The sequence below is a fragment of the Carassius carassius genome, chromosome 4 (genome assembly GCF_963082965.1).
Source record: "Carassius carassius chromosome 4, fCarCar2.1, whole genome shotgun sequence".
Lineage (NCBI taxonomy): Eukaryota > Metazoa > Chordata > Actinopteri > Cypriniformes > Cyprinidae > Carassius > Carassius carassius.
Genome location: NC_081758.1, coordinates 35718513 through 35742815, shown reverse-complemented (window position 1 = coordinate 35742815; position 24303 = coordinate 35718513). Strand labels below are relative to the sequence as shown.

Sequence of the window (24303 nt, the reverse complement as noted above, 5' to 3'; positions counted from 1 at the left end):
TTTAACATGTGGCCAGTACTGCTAATACACAGTGGTCTGTTTCTTTTTACATATTAATATTTCTTCCACAATAAAATACTTTTTATAAAGAAAAACAATATTTGAAAAAGTTTTAACAGACTGGTGCTAAACCCCTTTTTTAAATTTTACATATACACATGTATGTTTATTTCTATGGCAGTTCATAGTTTTATATTACAAAAAGTGTAAATGACACTATATTTGAAAAATAAAACTTCTGCGTTGGTTTTTAAAGTACACTAGTGCTATATGGTTTGTTTTGGAACCTGATAGCTTGACAGAGAAATGCATTTGAATGAAACCCTGATTATTAGATCAGCATAATGACAAAAACAGTAGTAATGGAGTTACTGGCATGTACATAAACACTCACATTCAAGTGTGTGGAAGATCAGCATACTGAGCACTTTTGCATTCAATATGCGACCTTTAAACATTTATATACAAACAAATGAACTGACACTGTACATATTCAGCCCTTACTGTATATATATTTTACATTTTCATTTGATGCAATTAAACCAGCATTTTTTTGTGGTGTGGGATTTATATCCTGATGGCTGACACTTGCATGACAAAAATATACAACACTTCTTTGACAAAGCACTCATGTTATATTTTACACTGGGTCAATAGGAAAGTTGCTTGCCATCTCTTTAGCAAAGAAAGTATTTTCCAATTGAACTGCACCAGATAACATGTCTCCTGATCAATCTGTTTGAAGATTATAAAAAAAAAAAACTGAAAAGAAAGAAACCTAATTCTCTAGAGCACAAGTGGAGGTGGTGTTGCCATGGCAGTGCTGTTCCTCACAGGTAGTGGCTCTTCAAGCTGTCCGTCAAACAGAAATCTCATATGTAGTTCCACCCAATCCTGTGACCTTTTTGACATTGGTGTGTCTGCTGGGAGTTCCAGAAGGAGTCCCTAGATGGCAGTCACGTGCTTGGCCCTTTAGTTGCCCATTCACTTTACATTGACCAAGGTCCTCTCTATGTAGAGAAAATATAAAAAAGAGAAAGAAAACAGGAAGACATATTTGAGGTGGTTCTTTTCCAACTCTATTGTGTACTGTTATCATTTTCTGCCCTCTTTTAGAAAGGTAGAGATCCAAAAATGTACTAAATGGACTGAAATGTTACAAATGAAGATAAGTTTATGAAGAAGAGGACAGTATTAAAGAATAGTGAAAAGGATTATAGATTTGAGATTATAATACAGGACTCAAAAATAAGGAGCCAGTTTAGGGCAAGTTGAAAAAGCAGCCATTTGCCCATTAATTAAAAAGGGAAGTCGTGGCCTAATGGTTAGAAAGTTGGACTTGGAATCAAAAGGTTGTGAGTTCTAGTCTCGGGCCGGCAGGAATTGTAGGTGGGGGGAGTGCATGTATGCATTCTAAAATATTTTTCTTATGCTTTCTTATTTATTGATTTTTTTGTTATTGTTATGCTTCCATTAGCCTTTATCTTCTCTATACAAAAAGATTTTAAAAAAATAATCAAACTATTATAACTATTATACACGTATATGCGTGCTATTCATATCAATTGATCTTTTTTTTGATGGGATCTATAAAAATCTATTTTAAATAATCCTTTCTGTTGAGTCCTGTAATAAAATCATAATTTTAAGAGGAAACAATCATGCAGTCTGATGTTGGAAAAAGATCAAGTCAAAGAAAATATCAAAGAGGAAAATACAGTATGTAAAAATGATAGTGATTTAAAAGCATTATTTAAGCATAAAAAAGCAACACAAACAGAACAAAAAGACATAAAAGGATATTCAATCATGATTATGGTATATTTCATTGATCGCTGATGCCATTGTGATACCACGATGCAATAAAATGTACAGTATGCCAGAAGCAGATGGCATGCAAAATGTTTCATAAATAAGTTCATGAATATGGATGAACATGCATGTAGAAATTTGAACTGAAAAATTAAAATAGGTGGGGGGTGAGCAAAAAAAATTACATTTATTTGGCTAACAGCTACATAACCACAACATTTTTGTTTTCATCTCCGCACAAAGGCAAAAAATAACAGTAATGGCAGAAATAAATGTATTAATGTAAAAAAAAAAAAAAAAGCAGTACTAAAAACTGAACAAATAACCATAATAAAACTGAAATCTCTTTTCTGAAGTCTCTGGACCCCGCCGGATCAGAAGGCACATATCCAGACTGTTTAATCTATACATCATGTTCTCACCCTCTTTTCTGGTTGGTTAAAAGTAGATTCTATGTGTCATACCTTGTATCCAGATGTGGTGAGTCTGCCCTCTCCAGAGCACTAATGAAGGCGACCTTCTGATGCGCATATGATGGGGAACGGGGCACAGATGTTGGGGAGTGATGTGTCTGGTGCACCGGAGAGCTGTACTGGTGTTCGGCTGTCTTGCTTGCACTGCCTCCATCAGTGTGGAGGGACGTATTGGAAGTCCTTGGCACTCTGGCGAGCGAGGATGCAGAGGAATGCAGAACAGGTGTTTGGGGAGCATATCCCACTACCCCAACTCCCATCAAATTATCCCGAGAGCCGCACACAGGAGGGGTATGCTCTCGGGATCCGGGGCCTCTAGGGCCATTGGGGTAGCATGTCCCAGGTGGGAGTCCATAGGCGGCTCCACCGCAGGTGTCAAACACACCTGAATCATTGGCATAGGCCACCGGTGCTTGTGCGTGCCGATGCATGAGTTTCTCCCTCTCTTCTAGCTCCTTTCTCTCCTGAATGGAGGCCATGATGGTTTTGGAGAGGTTGTCGTAGCGGACGGGCGAGGGATCTCGGTCTCTTGAGAGTGGTGACTGCCGCCCGTACATCGCTCCTACGTGAACAGGACTATAGGATGGCGGACCGATGTACCGCTGAAGCTCAGGCCCACGCACATGACACGTTTTAGTAGGCAAGTAGGGTGAATGAAAACCCATAGAGGGCACTCCCGGGTGGGCAGCGCACTCGCCCAAAGCTGGCACAATGCTGGGTCTTAGCAAGCTATCGTAGGATAGGCTGCCATTGCGGCCAGATAATGTCCCAGGGGAGAAGACTCCTTTGTGAGTGGTGGAAATGACCGCTTGTGGTTTGCTGCCACCCAGTGGCATCTGGTCAGCCCTGTTCACTCCCTGTTTGAGACTGAATGAGCGAGATGTGGTGCTGAAAGAGTCCAGCTGGAAAGGTGAGGATTGGTAAGTTCGGTGGAGAGGAGTGCTGCGGAAGTCTGGCAAATCCAGATTCGGCTCTGAACGGTAATCGTGACCTCTCTCCTCCAAAACTGCAGAGGGCTTACCATTCTCAGACATTATAATCTGAAAACAAAGGACAATATTAGAGAAATATTAGAGAGATTTTTTTATATTATTATATTATATTATATTATATTATATTATATTATATTATATTTGTTAAGAAATTAATTCTTTAAACTTTTATTCAGCAAGGATGTATTAAATAGATTAAATGCATGACAATCAACACATGATTAAAAAAGATTTATATTTAAAATAAATGTCATTCTTTTTATTCAAAGAATCCCGAAAAGAAAAATATCAATGTTTTCCACAAAAATACAAATATTTTCCACAAAAATAACAGAACAATGTTAAAAAAAAAACTTTCTTGAGGACCAGATCAGCATATTACATTTCTATTTCTATTTATATTTATGCATTTAGCAGACACCTTTATCCAAAGCGACTTACAGTGCATTTGGGTATTTATTTTTTTATCAGTATGTGTGTTCCCTGGGAACTGATTCCCTGATTTCATATTAGAATGATTTCTGAAGAATCATGTGACACTAAAGACTGTAATGAGTAATGGCTGCTGAAAATTGCATCACAGAAATGAATTTGATAAAATATATAATAGTCGTTTTAACTGGCAATAATGGTTCACAATATTACTGTTTTTGCTGTATTTTTGATCAGATAAATGCAGAACTTCTTAAAAAAAAAAAAAATTTTTACAGACACCAAACTTTTGAACAGTAGTGTATATTATAATATATTATTCCAGAAAACATTGTTTTAGTCTGTTATTCCCACCTTCTCTCCGGTTGCGTGATAGTGCACTTTAGGCATGGTACTGAAGGAAGGTTGGTATTTGTACATGGCCGGGGTGGACGGATTAGTCGGTTTGCTGGACAGGGAACTCTCTAGAAAATACGGCACAAATTAAACGAATGACTTAAAAGTGCTGCAATATGATCCAACAACAGATGGCAGTAGAAGTGCAGTTAAGAAACAAGATTCGACAACCTGGGTCCCAATGAATACACAGGCTTGGAGTCATTTTTTATGATCACATGCTAATAGTAATAATAAGAAATCTCACAAGACAAATACGTGTTTGACTACACAGAGTAAATAATTACAAAAACATAAATTAGTTACATTTTGGTGCAGACTGTTTTAAAATAACCTGACTGGCTGTTAGTGTCACTTGCCTTCGCTGGAGGTGAGTTGACTCTTGAGCTGGTTGTAGCGTTCTGCTTTGGGCGGCAGAGGCGGTTGTGTATCTATACTTTTATCACCCATACCATCCAGACTGGTCTTAGAATAAAGCATAAGAAAATCTATTTATTTTGGGAGGCTTGATTTAGCCAGAGGCACCATATTATTAACATTATTAGTTTGAAAATGAGGACACCATTATTTAGATTGAAATCTAAAAAATGAGACTGTATTGATGCAATGGCTGGTGTAGCAGTACTTACTACAATTACAGAACCGATTATACACAATTGAAATTCCAGGTTGTGGGCAGACAGAATTAAAAGCTTTTGGGGACTCACTTTGCTTCGCAGGATGTTACTATGGATACCATTATCACTGACTTTTACACTGATGTGTCGGTTAGAGAGGTCAGGGCGGATGAATGGTGGTTTCATGATGATGGGAATTTTTTTCCTGGGATCAGTGAAGTACCTGTAGACAGAAACAGTGAACAAGATGCATGTATTAAATATTTTTAAATAAAGCATGTAAGTTAGTTCATTTACCCTTATACCCATGCATTTAATTTATTAGAAGTGAAAGACATTTTATAGTTACAGAAAACTTATATTTAAAGAAATGCTGATCTTTTGAACGTTTTATTCAGCAAAGTTTTTTTTTACAAAAATATTGAGCAGCACAGTCATTTTCAACATTAACAATTACAAGAGATGTTTCTTGAGTATCAAATGAACATATTCGATTGAATTTATTTAAATTTTCATTTTTGGGTAAACTTCTTATTATTTCTGATTCAAGAAATTATTTAATCTGTTATTTAACCTTATTTAACCTTTCTGTGGAAAAAGGTTTATATTTTTGTATATTTGTATTAATGTTTGTTTCTTGTAGTGGGGATTTTCACTATGGGGAGTAAAGGTGTAAATTACCTAGATAACTCAGTATGTTGGGTAGGTTAAAGAAAAACTACAACTCCCACCATTGGACTATAACTCTCCTACCTGGCTTTCACAGGTGTGGTAATCACTGTAGATTGTCTTGATGAGTTTGAACACAGTTAAGTTGATTGATACTTTTATTGTCTGTATGCCCTGAGGATGGTCGTTTGACTGAAAGCTTGGTGATTAAATTTGCTTTAAGGATTCAAGTGTGCAGAAAGTTAATTTTTTGGGAAAAAGGTTTATAGCAACATCCTTTTGTTATGTTTTGGGCTCACAAAGGTTGTCCTCTATTGTTTCTGGAGAAGCCTTCACTAGTCTTTAACAAGACATTAACTTTGGCTCTGATCTGTGTTTATACAGAAATCACTTTCTCTCCCCATTGTTTCACAACCTGATTCAAATATTCAGTACTATACGCTTTTCCTGCTCACAGTGTCATAAAACAGGCAAGAAAAACAGGACACAGTCTACCTTCCTATGGACCTCTATTCTTTTCAAACCCCTCCAGACTGTTACTATGACAAACAACCTCTTATTTAACCTCTGAATGATCTTTTTAAGTATTATACTAAATGTTAATGGCTTCACACATATTTCAAAGCATGTTCTCTTCTTAAAACATCATAGATTTTATAGTATACTGCCACACTGTCTTCGTTACTGTTGTCGAGAGCACTGCATAAAATGTTCTTATATGCCATGGTGTCATTTTTATTTGACCTTAAAATGTTATTTTAATTTTGTACTTCAAGTCAGCATGAAATTCATCTATGCACACACACACACACACACACACACACACACACACACACACACACACACACACAATTTAAGTGATCTTAAAACAATCTTCACATAAACCCTGTGCCCTTTAGCATGATGAATCCTTAAAACTACAAAAGTTATTGATGTTTCCATGGTGACTAAAATATTTACATTTTGATTGGTTCTTCATAGGTCATTTGTTGCATTTGCTAAAGCGTAATGTTCATTAAATCCTCTCTGTTTTGCAAATGTAAAATAACACAATCTAATGTAAATTCATTTAAAGTGAAGTGAAACACCCAAGTGTCTGTTCAAAAACGAGCAAAAGATAGATCAACCAGCTGTCAGGGGCCGTGGAAACAGACAGTGCCTGGTGTTACCACTCACTTTCACACATTTCTGGTACGTGTATGTATTTGAGACGCTCACTGATTACACAAATGAATACATCTGTGTGTGGAAGCCAGTTTTTTCTTTACCTAGAAGCAAGCGGACTGCATAAGACGTGTTTCACGTTGCCACGGAAACCCCGGGTGAATGGATTCACTCCTCCTCGGAACTTTCCTGTCACCTGAGAACAGACAGAGAGAGAGGAATCCTACTAACAGCAAACTGAAGAGTGTGGAAAACAACTGTCCTTGACCGACAGAACCGTGCTGGGCGCTGACAATACCAGGCTTTGTAACAGATGGTTGGAAAGACATAAAGGTGATTCTGATTGGGTGTTCAACATGTTGTTACACAAACCAGATTAACATTTTAAGTGCTGTGTTATTTGGATCACCTGTTCGTTTGTGGTCCGTCCTCTGGCTACGAGAACCATGTGGAATCCAGTGAGGCCCAAAACAGGGATGAAGAACAGGCCAGTCACACACATAACCACAAGACTGGACAGCAGGAGAGTCAAGGAACCTATTGTGTTTTTCTGTCCTTGCTGAAAGAGAAATGCTGCACGAAGCTACAGCCAAGCAGAATCTTTTTGATTTTTAATACACAGCTGAGCACAGCAGAATTTTGAGCCAATGAGATCTCACTGTGGGCGTGGCCACCCTGTCTTAAGGAAAATATAAACTAAATACAAATAAAAGCTAATTAAAAATAAAAATAAACACTGCCTTCAGCTCAAATTATGCTTAAAAACAACAACAAAAATAGTTTTCAGATACTACTGCTGCTTTCTTATCGAAAATTATTTATTTTAAATAGAAATCATCTGTGACATAAATGTCTTTATTGTCATTACAATTAATGCATTCTTGCTCAATAAAATTACCAATTTCTTTAAAAAAATAATCTTATTTATTTCTGAACAGTAGTGCATAGCCACTGCCACACATTCATTAAATATAACTAAATGAGCTTTTATCATAGTTGCTATTTGTTATTCACAACAGTGAATTGCTTCTCATTGAAGGATACGTCACAGTGGTGTGGAGCGCACTCAGTCTCTCAAGGTGGTGTAAGACAAACAGCAGGCCAAAGGAAAACACGCCCACCATGTGAACACTTAGAGACAGCAGAAACAAGAAGAAGTAACGATAATTCCTCCGGCCTATGCAGTTGTTCACCCATGGGCAGTGATGGTCAAACTCCTACAGTGAGAAGAAAAGTATGTGTTTGTTTGTGAGCGCTGGCATTGTGATGATTTTATATTAGGCAGGAATGTTGATCTGTGTGTTTGTATGCATCTCACCTCCACACAGTTGTCACACACACTGCAGTGTGAGCAGCGAGGAGGTCTGTAGAAGTGGCACGTGGCACACCACTTCATCCGAACCTGAATTCCCTTTATCTCTACGTTTTTATAAAGCGGAGCTCGGAAATCATCGTCTTTGTCTTCGTCCTCATCCGCTGTGAAACAGACATTTCAATGTTCACATCAATATTGTGTGTGACTTGCAATTTTCAGAACGTTCTAATCAAGGAACTACTGTTGGATCTCCAGACATCTGAAACAGAGAATGGATCGAGAAACCTAAACTATGATTGGATCATACCTCTGGGAAAGACTCCAGGATCCATGAAGGTGGCCATGCTGAAGTTGGCCAACACAAATAGGAAGACGATGCCATTGTATAGAGGCACAACAGGAGAGATGGCTTTGGTTAACCACGGACACCTGAGAGGATACGAGAGAAACAGAAGAAGGATTATCATCTAGAATGCTAAAGCTCAAAAGACCGGCTCTGAATTAGTCAATTTCAGCCTGTGGTAGTTCAGCCTTTTTTTTTTTCTGAACATCCATGTTCATCCCTGCAATATTTTTGCAACAGAGAGATTCATGCAAACCTCAGAAAACTTCTGAACCTTATAGCGGATCACTGACAGAAATAGTCAAATGTAAAATCAAATGTGTGTGTGTACACTGCCAGCTCTACATCGTGATATCTGTCAGCCATTGGCGATGGATGATGGGAACGTCTGTCGACCCAACCCTACTGTTTATGCAGGAAAGCAACTACCACTGCCCGATCCATGACTAGTTGTCCTACCATAGCTTTTCTCATAATACACCATCTGACCGGGCTCTGCTCAGGTTTTATGGGTTAACAGGCAGAGCCAAGCATATATATATTTGTGCACTTCTAAATTTGAACCCCTATTGGAGTCCCCTATTACATTTCTTGTAGTCTTATAGAACGGGACTTTTTCTGGCCAAGAAACACCCACCCAGACAGGAAGACTCCATTTGACTGACGTCTAAAGTGACCAAGCACATTTATTTTGGTTTATACATGTCTTCTAGGGGTAGATAAATCTATAATGCATTCATTGTATGACCACTATGCAACCATTCAAAGAACATTTCAGCAGATTACAGTTCTGTGTATTGAAGCAACAAGGCACTCAAGACCATGCTTTACAGTGATTTGACCAGATTGATTTGATACAGACAGCACTGTTCAACAAATAAGCACATTGATTTAATTATAGTACCAATTAGAATAATGAAAATATTGTTCAAGTAGTCCAGTCCGTTAAGTAAGTTACAGTCCATTAGCCTAACTGCAGGTGTTTATATTTGCCAAGCAACTGTTATAAAGGCTATTCCACACAGGAGCTTCGAACACACCTCATCCAATCAGAATTTAAAGCTAGAATGATCCATAACTCTCTATCCCTTCCTGCTACCTCTATTCTCTCTCGGCAGGCAGTAGATCACACTAATATTCTGTCGAAAGGGAAAAGCACTAACTCATAGTCCGTCTGCATTGGAGGAATGCCAGGCTCCTTGGATAGCTGAAGGCTGCCACCTTTATCTCACTGATTCGATATTCCATTCAGTTTTCTATTCAGTTCGCTGTTTTCTTCATTTTAATCAGAGACCTAACAACGACATTCCTGAGAATACAAAGTAGCAATGAAGTGGAAGGTGAGAATGATAAAGAGTCCAGATTCACCGCCCTCAGACACAAAAGAGCAAAACTGATGGAATAACTATTCCTTCACGTATAATCCAATCACAAACAGACGACCTCAGAATCAATCCACGCTGTGGGCGAAGAAAAAAAAAAGGCCAGTTTTATCGGCCGCATGAGCATCTCCTTGGGGGTAAACAAGAACGTCAGGGGAATTATGGAATATATAAACTGCCTGTGAAATGCATTAACCCTTGATCTGTATGTCTTGCTCTATGTGAGACAGACAGCGGGCTGCATTCATGAAGTGCAGCAGGGCTTAAAATGCCCTTCATCTGAATGACAGTTCAGAAATTTTTATTAGATTAAGGTGGTTACATTATTTCTTAGTATAATGTATTTCTTGCACATCAATCCCAAGAACAGACTAAAGGCTTGTTGGCCACACAAAGAAACATTTTAACAGTGAGAATAAGAAATGTTTCCTGAGCAGCAAATCAGCATATCTGAATGATTTCTGAAGGATCATGTTACACTGAAGACTTGAGTATCTTATTGCTTTTATAAAACAGTTACCACAATACCACAATAAAAATATTAAAACCAAAAATGTATGTATTGATATGTAAAACATTTATTCATTAAATGCTATCCTTTTGCTAAAAAAAAAACAAGAACAACTGACAATGACAGTAACTGTCAAGTCAAGAGAACGATTTCTATGCACCTTGTTTTGTGGAAAGAGGAATTTTCATATTGAAGCCCTCTACAAAGTGTTGCACACTATATTGGAAGCACATTCTCATATATTGGCAAGAAAAGCTTCTGAGTCTCTCATTGGACATTAAAGTCAAAAAATTCATCAATCTGCTCTATGAACATAATTGTGGGGAGTCAAAATGTCATAGTATGCTTATTAAACAACATAACTAAAAATATTTATGAAACAATCTGTGCTTCATTTCTTAAATCTGTTCTCCATGGACGCTCCCTCTAAGGATTAAACCAGCAAACCTTGTGAAAGTCTGTATCCTAAATCAAGCATTTACACGCTCCCCTCTCTAGCATGAGCACCTTATTGTAGTGTAAATTACACAGGCATTTTAACAACCCAAGGGCTGTGCTGGAGGAGTGTATAGTAGGTTTAATTTAGGCCATTCCTTGCAGTGTGTCTAACGCCTAGCGTTAGACACACTGCGTTAGACACATATATATATATATCTCCTATATATATATATATATAGGAGAGAAGCTATTTATTAGTGGTGTGGCGCCTGATATTACAAACGTACAGTTGTGAAATAAAATGAAAAAAAAAAAAAATTGCTAGAAACGGTGCAGGGAAAAAAATAGAGAGATAGACATCACAGCCCCAAAAAATAATTTAAATGATTATTTAATCATTTAAATAAATAAATCTAACAGATCTAGCAGAGAATCTGTTTACTAGTGGTGCTTTATTAAGATAATTATTTAAAATATTTTCATACTTATATAATAATAATTGTTATAGATGTCTTAACCACCACTAATCAATGTTTTCTGCTGGGATCTGACCTGACAGAAAGTCATCAACCCCCCCAACCCCCCTTCCTGCAGTAAAGAAAGTGACTAAAGTGAAAGTGACGTGACATTCAGCCAAGTATGGAGACCCATACTCGAAATTTGTGCTCTGCTTTTAACCCATCCAAAGTGCACACACACAGCAGTGAACACACACACACACCGTGAACACACACCCAGAGCAGTGGGCAGCCATTTATGCTGCGGCACCCGGGGAGCAGCTGGGGGTTCGGTGCTTTGCTCAAGGGCACCTAAGTCGTGGTATTGAGGGTGGAGAGAGCACTGTACATTCACTCCCCCCACCTACAATTCCTGCCAGCCCCGAGACTCGAACTTACAACCCTTCAATTGCGAGTCCAACTTTCTAACCATTAGGCCACGACTTCCCCTTAAAGGTGGCAATGTGGCATCATTGATCTGCATCATACACACCTCCATGATGAACATCTCACTGGGATAATAGATGTATTCCAGTGATGTAGATCCCATTTGACTAGAAAAATTACATATTTAAGTCCTAAAATAGAGGGAAAAGCTTCTGAAGTTCCACCTATCATATCCACCAGAATGTTTCTGTACTGAAAATAGAACATCAGTGCTTGGTATATGTTTGTTGTGGACATTTTTGTCCTCACATTTACTGCATGGATGCCATCTTTCGCCTGCAGAGATAAGGTAGTCTTAACAGCTGAATTCACATCTCTGTTCTTGTTATTCCAAAGCACTATGGGCAAATTAGTGAAACATAGGAGTCCTGTATCTGCAATAAATAATACTCCATTATTCAACGTGTATGAAATATGTGAGTTATACTGGAGCAAAGGAGAAAAAGAGGATGATGGTGATGGACTTGAATGCAGGAGATCATTAATCTGTCAAACAGATGCTTACTGAGGGAATGTTGAGGTGCTAATGTGTGGTGAACAGATCCACCCTGGAGCTTCTGACAACAGAGAAATGAAACATGTTATTCATTTGAAGGACTTCCTGTACTAAAAGAAAAATGTTTGCCCTACATTTCCCTCATTAGAATCTTATGAAAATAAATTACCACTCCTGAGAGCAAGGTAGTGTGTGCGTTTGGGTCCAAAATTAACACCTGCCAAGCTTCAAAAGGGAGAAAAGCTCCCACAGATACAGCCACAATGCTGTGAACACAAGTCAAAATTTACAGAAGAACTATTCCCCGCATAATCTCACCAGTCTAAAAACTACAAGCACAATACCGCATGGTACTGGATAGGCATTATTGAATGTGATCCACATCAAAGTGATTATCTTCACCGCTAGCCCTTTAAACAATTTAATAATGAGAGTGAATGCACCATAAATAAGGTCACAAAGGCCCGCCGGTCTATTAATCATGCTCTGAAAGGACATCCAGCTCTTTCCCTGTATAGATCTGCTTAAAACAGTAGAATACCCCCAACAACAGCATCTTAAACTGGTCTGAGCTAAACAGAGGGGTGAATTTGAACAAATACGACTGGGTCAGATTTAGCCCTGAAGGAATCGGTCCCAAACATCCTCACCAACAGCCTCCGTAAATATCTTGAACCGTCATATCCTTATAGACTCAATGCAAGTTTATACACATCCACAGGTGTGCCGCTCAAGCACACACACGGTTACATTTAAGTTCTGTCCTGACAGTGCATATTTGAGTGCCAGTTGTTAGCGAACCTCACACACATTCCTTACACTGCATATTTTAAGACCAGACTGCAGCTGCTGTGGTTACATGCGTGGCAAATCTCGGACAGTCAAAACCAGGCCAAACATCGAAAGCAGGGCAGATTCATGTAGAAACTAGGAACTACAGATTATACCATTTGATCGTTTTCATTTTCTCTTCAATGTCTTGCAAATTTAATTGGTGTCAGCTCTGATTTAAGCATCTCATTAAAAAAAAAACAACAACAACAAAAAACATTACAATTACAATAGACTATTATCCTTAATAAATGTGCTGGGTCTTTATCAGGATAGATTGTACTTTTGATTTGAGTAATGACTGCGAATACACTTATAATGTTACAAAAGATTTCGGTTTCAAATAAATGCTGTTCTTTTGAACTTTCTATTCACCAAAGAATCCTGAAAAGGATCACAGTTTCCACCAAAGTATTAAGCAACCATTAAAAACATTGATGATAATAAGAAATGTTTCATACGCATGACACCGGCACTTTAAAATGATTTTTAAAAGCTCAGCTGACACAAAATTCGGCTTTGTCATCACAGGAACAAATTACATTTGAAAACATTGGCTAATAAAATAGGAAATTGTGATATAAAATTGTAATAGTATTTCACAATATTACCATTCTTATTGTATTTTTAATCAAATAAATTCAGCCTTGGTGAACACAAAATATTACCAACCCCAAACTTTTGATTGGTAGTGTAAAGAAGTGTAATTAGAAAGCATAAAGCTTCATAGCAAATCATTTAAGTAAATGATTCAGTCCCTCGCTCATAACACACAAAAAAAGACTCTCATACTCACACCACCTCCTGGCCTAATGGTGAACTTGCTAGAAACTGTCACTGAATAAATCAGAATAAATCTCTCTGACGCACTGATTTAAAAGATTTGAGTAACTAGTACTTCAAAATCCTCAGCAAGCACACATGAGATAAGAATAAAACCCCATCCATTCTCCCGACACTAGGCATTTAGATGGGCTTGGAGAATGACTCCGATGGAGTAGCTGCCAAGTACTGGGACTTAATATCTCATTCATCTTAAGAGACACAGTATTTATTTGTGTCTTCTCTACTAAAACTACACACATTTGCACACTAACACGAGTATGTAGATACACACATGCATGCATCTTTCTTCAAACATACCGTCGAATAGTTTCAAGTAGTTGGAAAACTGTCCTCAACCATTTTCTAGCCACTTCCTAAACGGAAGTCCAGACAGAATGAGCCTAAGTGAGAGAGGGGAAAAATCTGAACCATCAAACATTGTTTACTCAACTGCTGCTAAGTGTCAGACTCAATACAGCTGAGTGTTTGTTATAAGATAATGTCTAGGAGACAAATACCAGCATTTCTATAAACCTGTTCAACAGAATGAAAAGAGGTCAAAAGTCACTGATCCATAACAAACACTACATATACACACATATAATGTGTGTGTTTGTATTATATGCAATACACACACACACATATATGGGGTTATATACTATTTTTTTTCCTTTCTTTCATTGAGATGCTATGAAATTTTCATTCATATACATTTACATTTATTCATTTAGCTGACGCTTTTATCCAAAGCGACTTACAATTGCTATATATGTCAGAGGTCGTATCCCTCTGGAGCAACTAGGGGTTAAGTGTCTTGCTCAGGGACACGCTGGCGTTTCACAGTGGATTCGAACCCGGGTCTCTCACACCACAGCCATGCGTCTTATCCACTGCGCTAACACCACCCCATATATACCACATGAGCACCATAGCTTAATATGTCAAGAGTGTGCTACCCACTATGCCACAGCTCTGACATTAAATACAGCCAGTTTGGCTCTGTTCTCATTGTGTTTTTGATTAGTGCATGAGTAGGTCTGTTCCTGGATCATTTCCCACCGAGTTACACAATCACGTTTTGGTTTAGCAGAACTTCTTCTTTCCTTCTGATTTACTGCTTTCTCAACATGGCTTCATGCATATTAAAAACACATTAGGCCCGATCTACACACACTACGCCAGCACACAAGCACATATAGTGGGAACAGAATCATTGCGAGCATGTAGAGAGCAGGAGACTGATTTACTATCACGTTTGACATTGGACGTTTCGCTGCGGTGGAAAACAGCAATATATCGCAAAACTCGCTGTGGTAAGCTGCATCTGGAACACAAATGTGGCAGAACAGTACATCCTTTGATAAATATGGCTGTAATGTTGACTATAATATCTTCACATAGGAAAAAAAATGTGCACAAAAGCAATATGAATTAAAGAAGATCGCAAGGTTAAAATACACTAATGGTGACAGCTTGGTAAGATTACCTTCCTTCCTGTCTGTTTGCTCATGTTGATCACACACCTAAATTAAATGAGACAATCCAGTTAGATGTTTCTGTATGTAATAAAAAAGACTGCAGAAGATATCGCCTGTCATGGCCTGCATCATCAAAGCAGGGGGGGGGGGGGGGACCATCAGAACAATGAGGAGCTTTCACAGGCTGTGGGCTGCTAAGAGACACAATAACTCCCTTTAGCAATCAGAACTCACAACAGACAATCTATCCATCATGAACTACAGAGGGAGGGAGGAAGAGGTGGAGAGAGAAAGATTGTAAAAGTCTGTGAATATGATTAGGAAGCAAAAGAAAATGCTTTAAGTTGTATGATTGGCTCTGCTCCAACAGATCAGAACTAGCTACTTAAAACTATGAACACACAAACACACACAAAAACTGGATCTGACTTGATTGCTTACTTGTAGAAAGGAAACAGTCTAATGAATGATGTGCTGAACAAAAGATATATAGAATGACAGAATAATAGAACAACATATAGAAGTATTCATAGTCAAATAATTAGACTCAATGTGCTGGACATGTGTTCGGATTGTTCAAAAAGGCTGACTTAAAGTGGCTTTTCTAGGAACAATGAAATGACAACCATCTGAAGTTTGAAACTCCCTGTCAGATGTAACATAGGGTAAATTGTGTTAAGAGACTGGTTAAAATGATTACTGTGTGTGTGTCTGAACCAATATGGTATATGGTCATGTAAATTATGTTATTTTTCAAAAGTCATTTATTTGCATATAAAACTTTTCTAAGAGAAAAATTAGTGCACTGCTAAGGCATTGCTGAAAATCTGCAATATGATATAATCTCTATTACTAACTTTATGACAGTCTAAGTCTTGCATCAACAGTCTAGAAATGCATCTAAAATTCTCAACATTCTCTACATTTCAAGAATGAATCAGGACTGTTTCACTGGCCATACCCAAACTTTCAAACACATGCTCATCATCTGGCATGAGTAATTGGCCTCATTCACATAATGTTCAAAAATATCTCCCCATATGTGCATTCTCCTTTTATACTATAAGGGACATGCAGCCTCTCTCTCTCTCTTTCAGTCAATCTGATCTTCTAACTCCCATAATGTTTTAACACCAAGCTGAACCTACAGTACACACACACACACACACACACACACACACACACAGAGAGAGAGAGAGAGAGAGAGAGAGAGAGAGGGAGAGAGGACACCTCCTTATGCCTAGAATAACCCTTTGCTTCCTGTTAATCTCTGCTGAACAGGTGCTGCTATTTACAGCATACAAATCCATCCATTCCAACAGAGGAATGAGGGACAGTGAGACAGAGATGGTGAATGAGATGAATAAAGCAGATGAGAAAGTCTTATAACAAAGATAGAGAAATCGCTCTCTCCAGCATTCTCATCTCCAGCCTTCTTGGCAAAAATCTGTGTACTCCAAACAGAATAAAGCAGAAACTGTCAAACGAAAAAGAAAAGCAGTCCATAATGTAATAAATTGTTGTTAGCTAGAAAAGCTAAATTTGTCAAAGCAAACTTTAAAGGTGAATGTTTTGAGAAATGTTTAAAGGTTTATAGGTCTTATAGACCAATTGAGATTGAAAGATTCAGAGACAGACAGAACTATTGACAGATTGATAGATGGACAGAGTGATAGATGGACAGAATTACAGAAAAACAGACACAGAATGATAGACGGATGGAAAGTTAGAACGATAAAACTACAGACAGACAGACAGACCAACAAAGACAGAACGACAGACAGAACAATAGATAGACAGAACAATAATAATAAGACAGATAGAAAGATAGAATGACAGAACAGAGAACGATAGACAGATGGAGTGACGGATAACATTATAGAAAGATAATGACAGACAGAACACCAGAAAGATAAAATGACAGACAAAACACTAGAACAATACATAGCACAGAAAGACAGACAGACAAAGAACATGAATATATACAACAAGTGCAACCGATAAGAGATGATGTTGAATGATGTTTTTCTTTAGCTGAGATTTATGGATAAAACTGCATGACCACAGCAGTCAATTTTACACAGGAGATCTTACAGTGTTTAAGCACTAAAGGCTATTATGTTCAACAATCCAGATATCCTTGACCTGAGTGACTCAGAGAGTGTGAATATTATGCAAGATAGATAATCTGAGTGAGTGGTCAAGTTAAGAAACCTTTATTTATATAGCAATTCATATAATACTGATTGTGTCAAAACAGCTTTAAAGTTGGTCAATAATTCAAGAGGACAATGACAAAAAAGTCATTTATCCAGCTAAAGTCAGTTCATTGATGATTCAGTGATGTCATCATCCATATCAGCTCTCTTCCAATAGTGTCTGTGCAGTCAGTCAGTCAAGTGTCCCCAACTAAGCAAGCCAGAGGCGACAGTGGCATGGAACCAAAACTCCATTCTTGGAGAGAAACCAGGCTCAGTCGAGGGGCTAGTTTTCCTCTGGCCTGACGAAACCAGCATGGTGTGGTTTAATTCCAGGCTGCAACACCGGTCAGATTGTGCAGAGGACTTTTCTGGTTCCCGTGGTCTTGTGCTGGTGGTTGTCAAGGTGATGAGGTTTTCGCAGTGGATCTTTCTCTGGGGCTCTCTCTCCTACAGACTGAGGAGGGCAGTTATTTGTAATGTGAACATAATAACTGAAGGAAAAACTAGATTTTGCATTTTATGAAGAAAAAGTAATACTTGCACTTGCAAATCTGGCCATGTGTTGTAGGGGTTTGCCAGCGTGTTGCTAAATTCTGAGTGAGAGCTTTTTAGTGTGTTGCTATTGTTTCCTATCAAAAAGCCTAATATGTATTCCCAAGCAATAATTAAATATAGGCCACATACATATTTAAATATCTGCCAGAACATGCTCAGAAATATTATTTCGCAAAAATAATGACCATATTTAATCAAAAGAACATCCAAGACACAGGAAGTTTGTTTCCTTTGAAGTTTTTGGTATTAATTTGCATCTAAATCAATGCTGCCACGATATGATTTTGCATGATAAACCCTTAAACTCATTAAACAAAGCACGAATGTGTGAGGTGTCCTATCAATGCATAACAAAGGCTTAAATAGCACAAAAACACCCACTGCAATTAGTGCAGCATGCAGACTTAAAGCAGGCCTCTTGCAGGGAGAGTGAATAAAGCTGAGAAGAGAAGGAACAGATGAGGAATGAACATAATCACTGTCTCTCTCGGACCTAAATTTCCTCTCCATCTACTGTATCTAATATACTCATTAAGAAGTGTCCGAGTCATATCCCCCACACAAGAACAGTAGGAAATCAGTCATGACGGCTCATTAGAAATCTCTTCAGTCTCAAGCAGGAACTGCATTTGTTCCAGCAGGAGATGCTGAAAGACGGGAGAGAGAAAGATAGACTGTTTACTCTGGCACTTCTGAAATCACCTCCTCTCTCTTTAGATCAGGATGATTGACATCTCACCGAGATCAACGACAACAACTCAAAAATTTGTCAACTCAAGTTAAAGGAATAGCACACGTGGAAATGAAAGTTTGCTGAAAATATATACTCACCCTCAGGCTATTCAAGATGTTGATGAATTTATTTCTTCATCAGAACAAATTTGGAGAAATTTAGAATTACATCACCAATGGATTCTCTGCAGTGAATGGGTGCTGTCAGATTGAGTCTCTAAACAGCTGAAAAACATCACACAGTAATCCAAATGACTCCAGTCCATCAATTTACCAGCTCAATTTCCAAGTCCTCCATAATATTGCTTTCTCCAGCAAAAACATTTGTCTCATCTAAATCAGGAGAGAAATATGCACATATCAAGCACTGTGCAAGCAAAAACAGTCTACTGGATGAAGCATTAATATGGATTATAGACTCATTTTTAAGATAGAAACAAGGTTTTAAAGTTAAAACGCCTTAATGAAGGATTTGTTTCTTACAAACTCACAGCTTTTTGATTCACAAGACATTAATTGATGGACTGGAGTCATGTGGATTACTTTTCTGTATTATATTATAAATAAGCAAATGTTCAAGGAGAGCTGAGCACCATAAACTCAAATAAATCTAGTTTGAGCGACAAATGGAGAATACGTGAAGACATGAAGACCACGGCGTGACTGTAGAATCAGCTGACGCTCAGCTGATCGTAACTCCTCCCACTACAATTTAGAAAATATATAAGATCAACCGTACTCACACTTGCCATAGTCTGCCGCACAGACATGCACTTACCCTCCTCCATCCCCAACTCCTCCTTATGCAGATACACGATTATTAACTGCTCGCTCATGGAGATATATCATCTATCCTGCTCACGTTGCTCAAATTGTTCAATAGTTCACAGTATTCACAGTACAGTGTTATGCTACTGGTATATATAACTGCATATTAAAATATCTGGCAATGGGCTAGGTGCACAAGATGGCGCCGGTGAGCTTCAGCGACGCGAGTGTGTGCATACTTCTGGTCTTGCGACGCTCGCATTTACTGTAAGGGTAACTTTACATACGAAACTTGGTTAAATGTATATAATCATTTTCAAATTTAACAGCGTATAGTGGTATATCAAAAACATGGGGAAACATCCTCCCTACATTTTTGCGTACCTCTGTGTGGAAATTCATCAACGCGGAGATTACTTTATTCTTCTGTTAATTATGCGGATCAGCGTCAGGTTAATCAGTCCACAGGGATTTCTTCTTTCCAACACAAACCACTAAAATATACAATACTTTACATTTTCGAAGGGCCGGTTTTGTTCTGTTATGTAAGATCAAGGTTTCTGACTGTCAAACGAGATTTCTGATAAAGCATGTTTTATTAACTTTATTTGATAACAATTTATAACTGTAACTGTACAATTAAACAAGGTAATTATGGTAGGTTTGCATTAATTAAAAGATCACTGTTTGGATTCATGTGTTTTTATCAATGTTTATTTGTTTTGTGAAAGATCTTCAATACCACGACTCTTCAATACAATGACTTAGGTGCCCTTGAGCAAGGCATCGAACCCCCAACTGCTCCCCGGGCGCCGCAGCATGAATGGCTGCCCACTGCTCCGGGTGTGTGCTCACGGTGTGTGTGTGTGTGTGTGTGTGTGTTCACTGCTCTGTGTGTGTGCACTTCGGATGGGTTAAATGCAGAGCACAAATTCTGAGTATGGGTCACCATACTTGGCTGAATGTCACTTCACTCACTCACTGAAGCATAAATCATTATCTGTCTATGAGCAGAGCATGTATATTGTTATTCTTTTGCATTAATTATCAGATAAAACAGATATTACAATTATTCATGTATTAGTTAACTGTGTAAAACAATAAAATATGTTGTGAAAATAATGATGAAACAAACTGATGTATGTTCGCAATTGAGAAATGGATACTTATGAAGATAAATCGCAGCCAACGTCTTACGAGGTAAATATTTCATTTAAAAAAATCAAACCTCAGTGAAGTTTGCCTGTGGATACTGTAGCTCAGACCCTTAAGAGTGAAGCCTGCTGCCAAATATAAAGTTCAGGACCTCGACAATATTTTCACTCAAACAGAGTGGTCCTGACTGAAATATAAATGAAATCACCTTCTGTTTTCACGAAAACTATACTCTCATAATAATATGTCATATGAATAACTGCCTCTGGTCCTACAGTATGCACTGCAAAATCTCCCATAATTGCTCCCTTCCAGTTTTCTCGATCCAATATGTCTCAATTCTGACATTCTATAATGGTCTCCACTGCACAAAGATCAGCCTCAGAGCTGTTCAATAAGATCTGATGAAAATGAATACAGGCTCTCTGTAAGGGAAGAAATAACTGCAGGAAAAAAATGCCAAGCTCTAGTTTCACAATGATAGGTTTTGGGTCAGAGGTTAAATGGCAATAAAACACATTTCTAAATCCCACATTGGAGACATTCTGACATTGTAGTAAAATGTCTTGCAATTTATTCTGGAGCCCAAATATATTGTAGACAGAAATTTTAGACTAATCATCTTTCTTTCAAGAGCAGCATATTATCAGGTGAACAATTTGAGAGAAACTGCTAGAGCAGTATTGAAAATCACTAATCACTGCTGTGCTTTCCCTTAACAAGTGATAATATATTAGCATAATTAAGAGCCAAATTTAGCAAAGATTTTACCAAGGGATGAGATATAATCTCAGGAATAGAAATACTCTTCAGATGTGCTCTCCTCATGGGTTTGTTTCACTTCAAAAACTCTGATGGTGCTTTAGTTAAAAGTAAATCTTAAGTCTCTTAGAGATGAGCAAGCAATTTTTCTCCACAAGTAACAGTATGCAAAAAACAACAACAACAGTCTATTAAAGTGCTTTTGTAACATCTTACTTTTCCCCTCAAGGTCATTAATAATAAAGTAACAGTCATAAATTAGTTTGCTGCTGTGACTTTGAACATTTTGTATGTAAATTATCTAGTTTTTGAATGACATACAATCTACTGGCATAGTTCAAGCTGGGAGAAGAATACACAAAATATCCAAAACTAAACAATCTCTAAAGAATGAGTTGGTTGTTAACAACTAGTTGATATAGTAACATGAGGAGACATACTATTCAAAAGTTTGGGTTTGGTAAAAAAAAATGCTACTATTAATATGCAAACATGTTTTAATTTAATTGAGTTTGTGACAATCTGCATCAAGTTATTCATCTATTTTTGCCCCCTTTAAAAAGCTAGCCAATCCGATAAAACTGACACATTCATTAAAAAATAGAACCTAAACGCTCAAAAGAATTATGCTATTTTTTTTCATCTGATTTGAGAATGCACTTTGAAGAATATATATAAAATATATAAATGATAAATTATTATAAATAATAAAATAATACTCTTCAAATGTAAAACTTAAAACTTCAGGGTTTTGCCTGCATTACACACACACACACACACACACACACACACACACACACACACACAAACACCTTTGTGGAGAGAGTAAAATACTCTCACAGCCTCTCAGAGCAAGAGAAACCCCAGCGAAGACAGAGAGTGTTCAAAGCTGCACACAACATAAAGACAGACAGAGAGACAAAGAGGAAAAAATGGATACTCTTTCTTGAGCACAGTGACATAATGAAGAGAAAGACAGAAATGAAAGCAGGATTTTGGGAATTTCAGACATATTGTTCTGATAGGGACAGACAGTAGAAAGCGTAATGTCTTCCCATGAGAAGAGTTAAAGGAGTCAAGCAATCATGAGGTGGGTGTCAAAGAGATGCTCTGCTTTCTCTCCCCACAGATGCACACAAAAAAAGGACACCTAATCTGAGCGCATTCTCTCTGTTTGGTCAGCAGAAATGTCAGTGAATGCTGAGCTCCAGAGACAGAGAAACAGTAGAGTGACTGTACACAGCCAAATCAGCACAAAATCTGAGAGAGATTGACAGACTTCACTTTTCTGTAGAGCTTTTGTAGAAAGTTATAGGAGTTGAAGACTTCATTATTCACATGCTGTAAAACTTTATCAGTCCCCTGATGGAAATTCAGTTCTTTCAATATTCTGCACATTAACCAAAGCACAACGGGAGAAAATGGGGAAAATATTGGTTTAAATAAAATTCAGGCTCACAAAGATTCTTACTTTTAGTTATCAATTACACATTAGCACCAACTATTTACAGTAGTGTAGTACCTTTACCTTCATGGAACATATTCTATCAGAAATAAATGAATAAAATGTTTTTCAAACTCTGTTAGTAAAATTTTAAAATCTATTAAATATTTACAATATATTAAAATATAAAATAGTTATTTGAAATTGTAATAATTATTCACAATATTGCTGTTTTAACTGCATTAAAAAAAAAAAAAAAAAAAAAAAAAAATTGCAGCCTTGGTGAGCATAAAAATCTCATTTGAAAAACATGAAAAACATTTGAATGGTAGTTTAAATGCAAAACTAGAAAGACACACTGATATGCTTGAAATCAATAATTATGTTGTGTTTAAGCATGGCACACAACATTCCTACCTGTACATTACCTTTTAATACGAACCACACATCATAGCAATCATCTGAAAAATCTTTCCAATATGCCTATTCTTACTACTCAGAACAGGCATAAGAGTCTCATTCATACTGAGGAACTCTTACGTTTGCAGCTGAAGGAGATGACGAAGGGATTTGCTTGGATCGTGGGACTACAGATCTGAGAACAATCACTCCTCTGCATGGGCACAATGGGAGGCACAGATTACTGCTGCACAATAGAGCTAACATGCATTGTTCATTGAAAATCTCTCAGCCTAATTCCCACACTACAGTACATGTGGCCCGAACCAACCGCACTTTGCAAACACGTCACAAACTGCTGATCATCTTCTTTTTTCCAACAGAAAAAAAAGAGGCAACACACGTTTGTTTTGTATTATTAACCTCGTTTAAAGTGTTTAAAGAAATGGTTTACCCAAAAATTAAAATGTAATATTGAATATGTAATATTTTATCAGTTACTCACCAATCAATGTTCTGCAGTGAATGGGTGCCGTCAGAGTCTAAACAGCTGATAAAAACAGCGAGCATGAGCAGCTGTTACGGTGTTGTGACTGTGTTCTGTCTCTGTTTCAGCAATGATGTGGAGGATATGCATTGTTTGGCCACATGCTCATCCAAAAAATTTAGTCAATGCAGCATGGGTTGAACATAAATTAATAGGACCAACTTTTTACTGCCAATCCGGTATGCTGTGATTATGATTAGGGTTGGAGAATGCAGCAAGTTAGTGAACCCATATTAAAAGAGGAAGAAACACAGCATGCAGATGAATAGTGATCAGGGCTTAATTAGGGTTTAAAACAGTTTCATTATCATGTCCAAAAATCCAATGCCAATGGGAGCAATACAGTGGCCTTCCGATAAACACGATTCAAAGATTGACCAATTCATAATTTAGGATTTTAAAAATCAGAAGTCAGAAAGAGCTTCATTGCCAAGTATGTTTACACACATAAGGAATTTGTCTTTTTGACAGGAGCTTCCAGTGCAGAAGAAAGTACAGACATAGTGCAAACATACATAGAAATGGAAATACTACAGTGCACCTGTGAGCATAAATGCCCAACGAGCGACTAGCATCCACTCCTTCCCTTCCTTTAGTCTCATCTTTCAGCAGAGCTAAATAA

General features: G+C 37.6%; 1 protein-coding gene across 1 annotated transcript in view; it reads right to left on the bottom strand.

Annotated features, from left to right (window-relative positions):
• Positions 1-692: 692 nt before the first annotated feature.
• Positions 693-24303, bottom strand: part of zdhhc8b (zinc finger DHHC-type palmitoyltransferase 8b) — a 72457-nt gene continuing 48846 nt past the window's right edge. The window contains exons 2-11 of the mRNA XM_059548662.1: positions 8178-8299; positions 7874-8031; positions 7600-7772; positions 6965-7067; positions 6660-6751; positions 4813-4945; positions 4461-4570; positions 4064-4169; positions 2277-3325; positions 693-1010 (exon numbers count right to left, since the gene is read on the bottom strand). Of these exons, the coding sequence (XP_059404645.1) occupies positions 860-1010; positions 2277-3325; positions 4064-4169; positions 4461-4570; positions 4813-4945; positions 6660-6751; positions 6965-7067; positions 7600-7772; positions 7874-8031; positions 8178-8214 (2112 nt within the window). The 5' untranslated portion in view covers positions 8215-8299 and the 3' untranslated portion in view covers positions 693-859. The remainder of the gene's footprint in view (positions 1011-2276; positions 3326-4063; positions 4170-4460; positions 4571-4812; positions 4946-6659; positions 6752-6964; positions 7068-7599; positions 7773-7873; positions 8032-8177; positions 8300-24303) is intronic.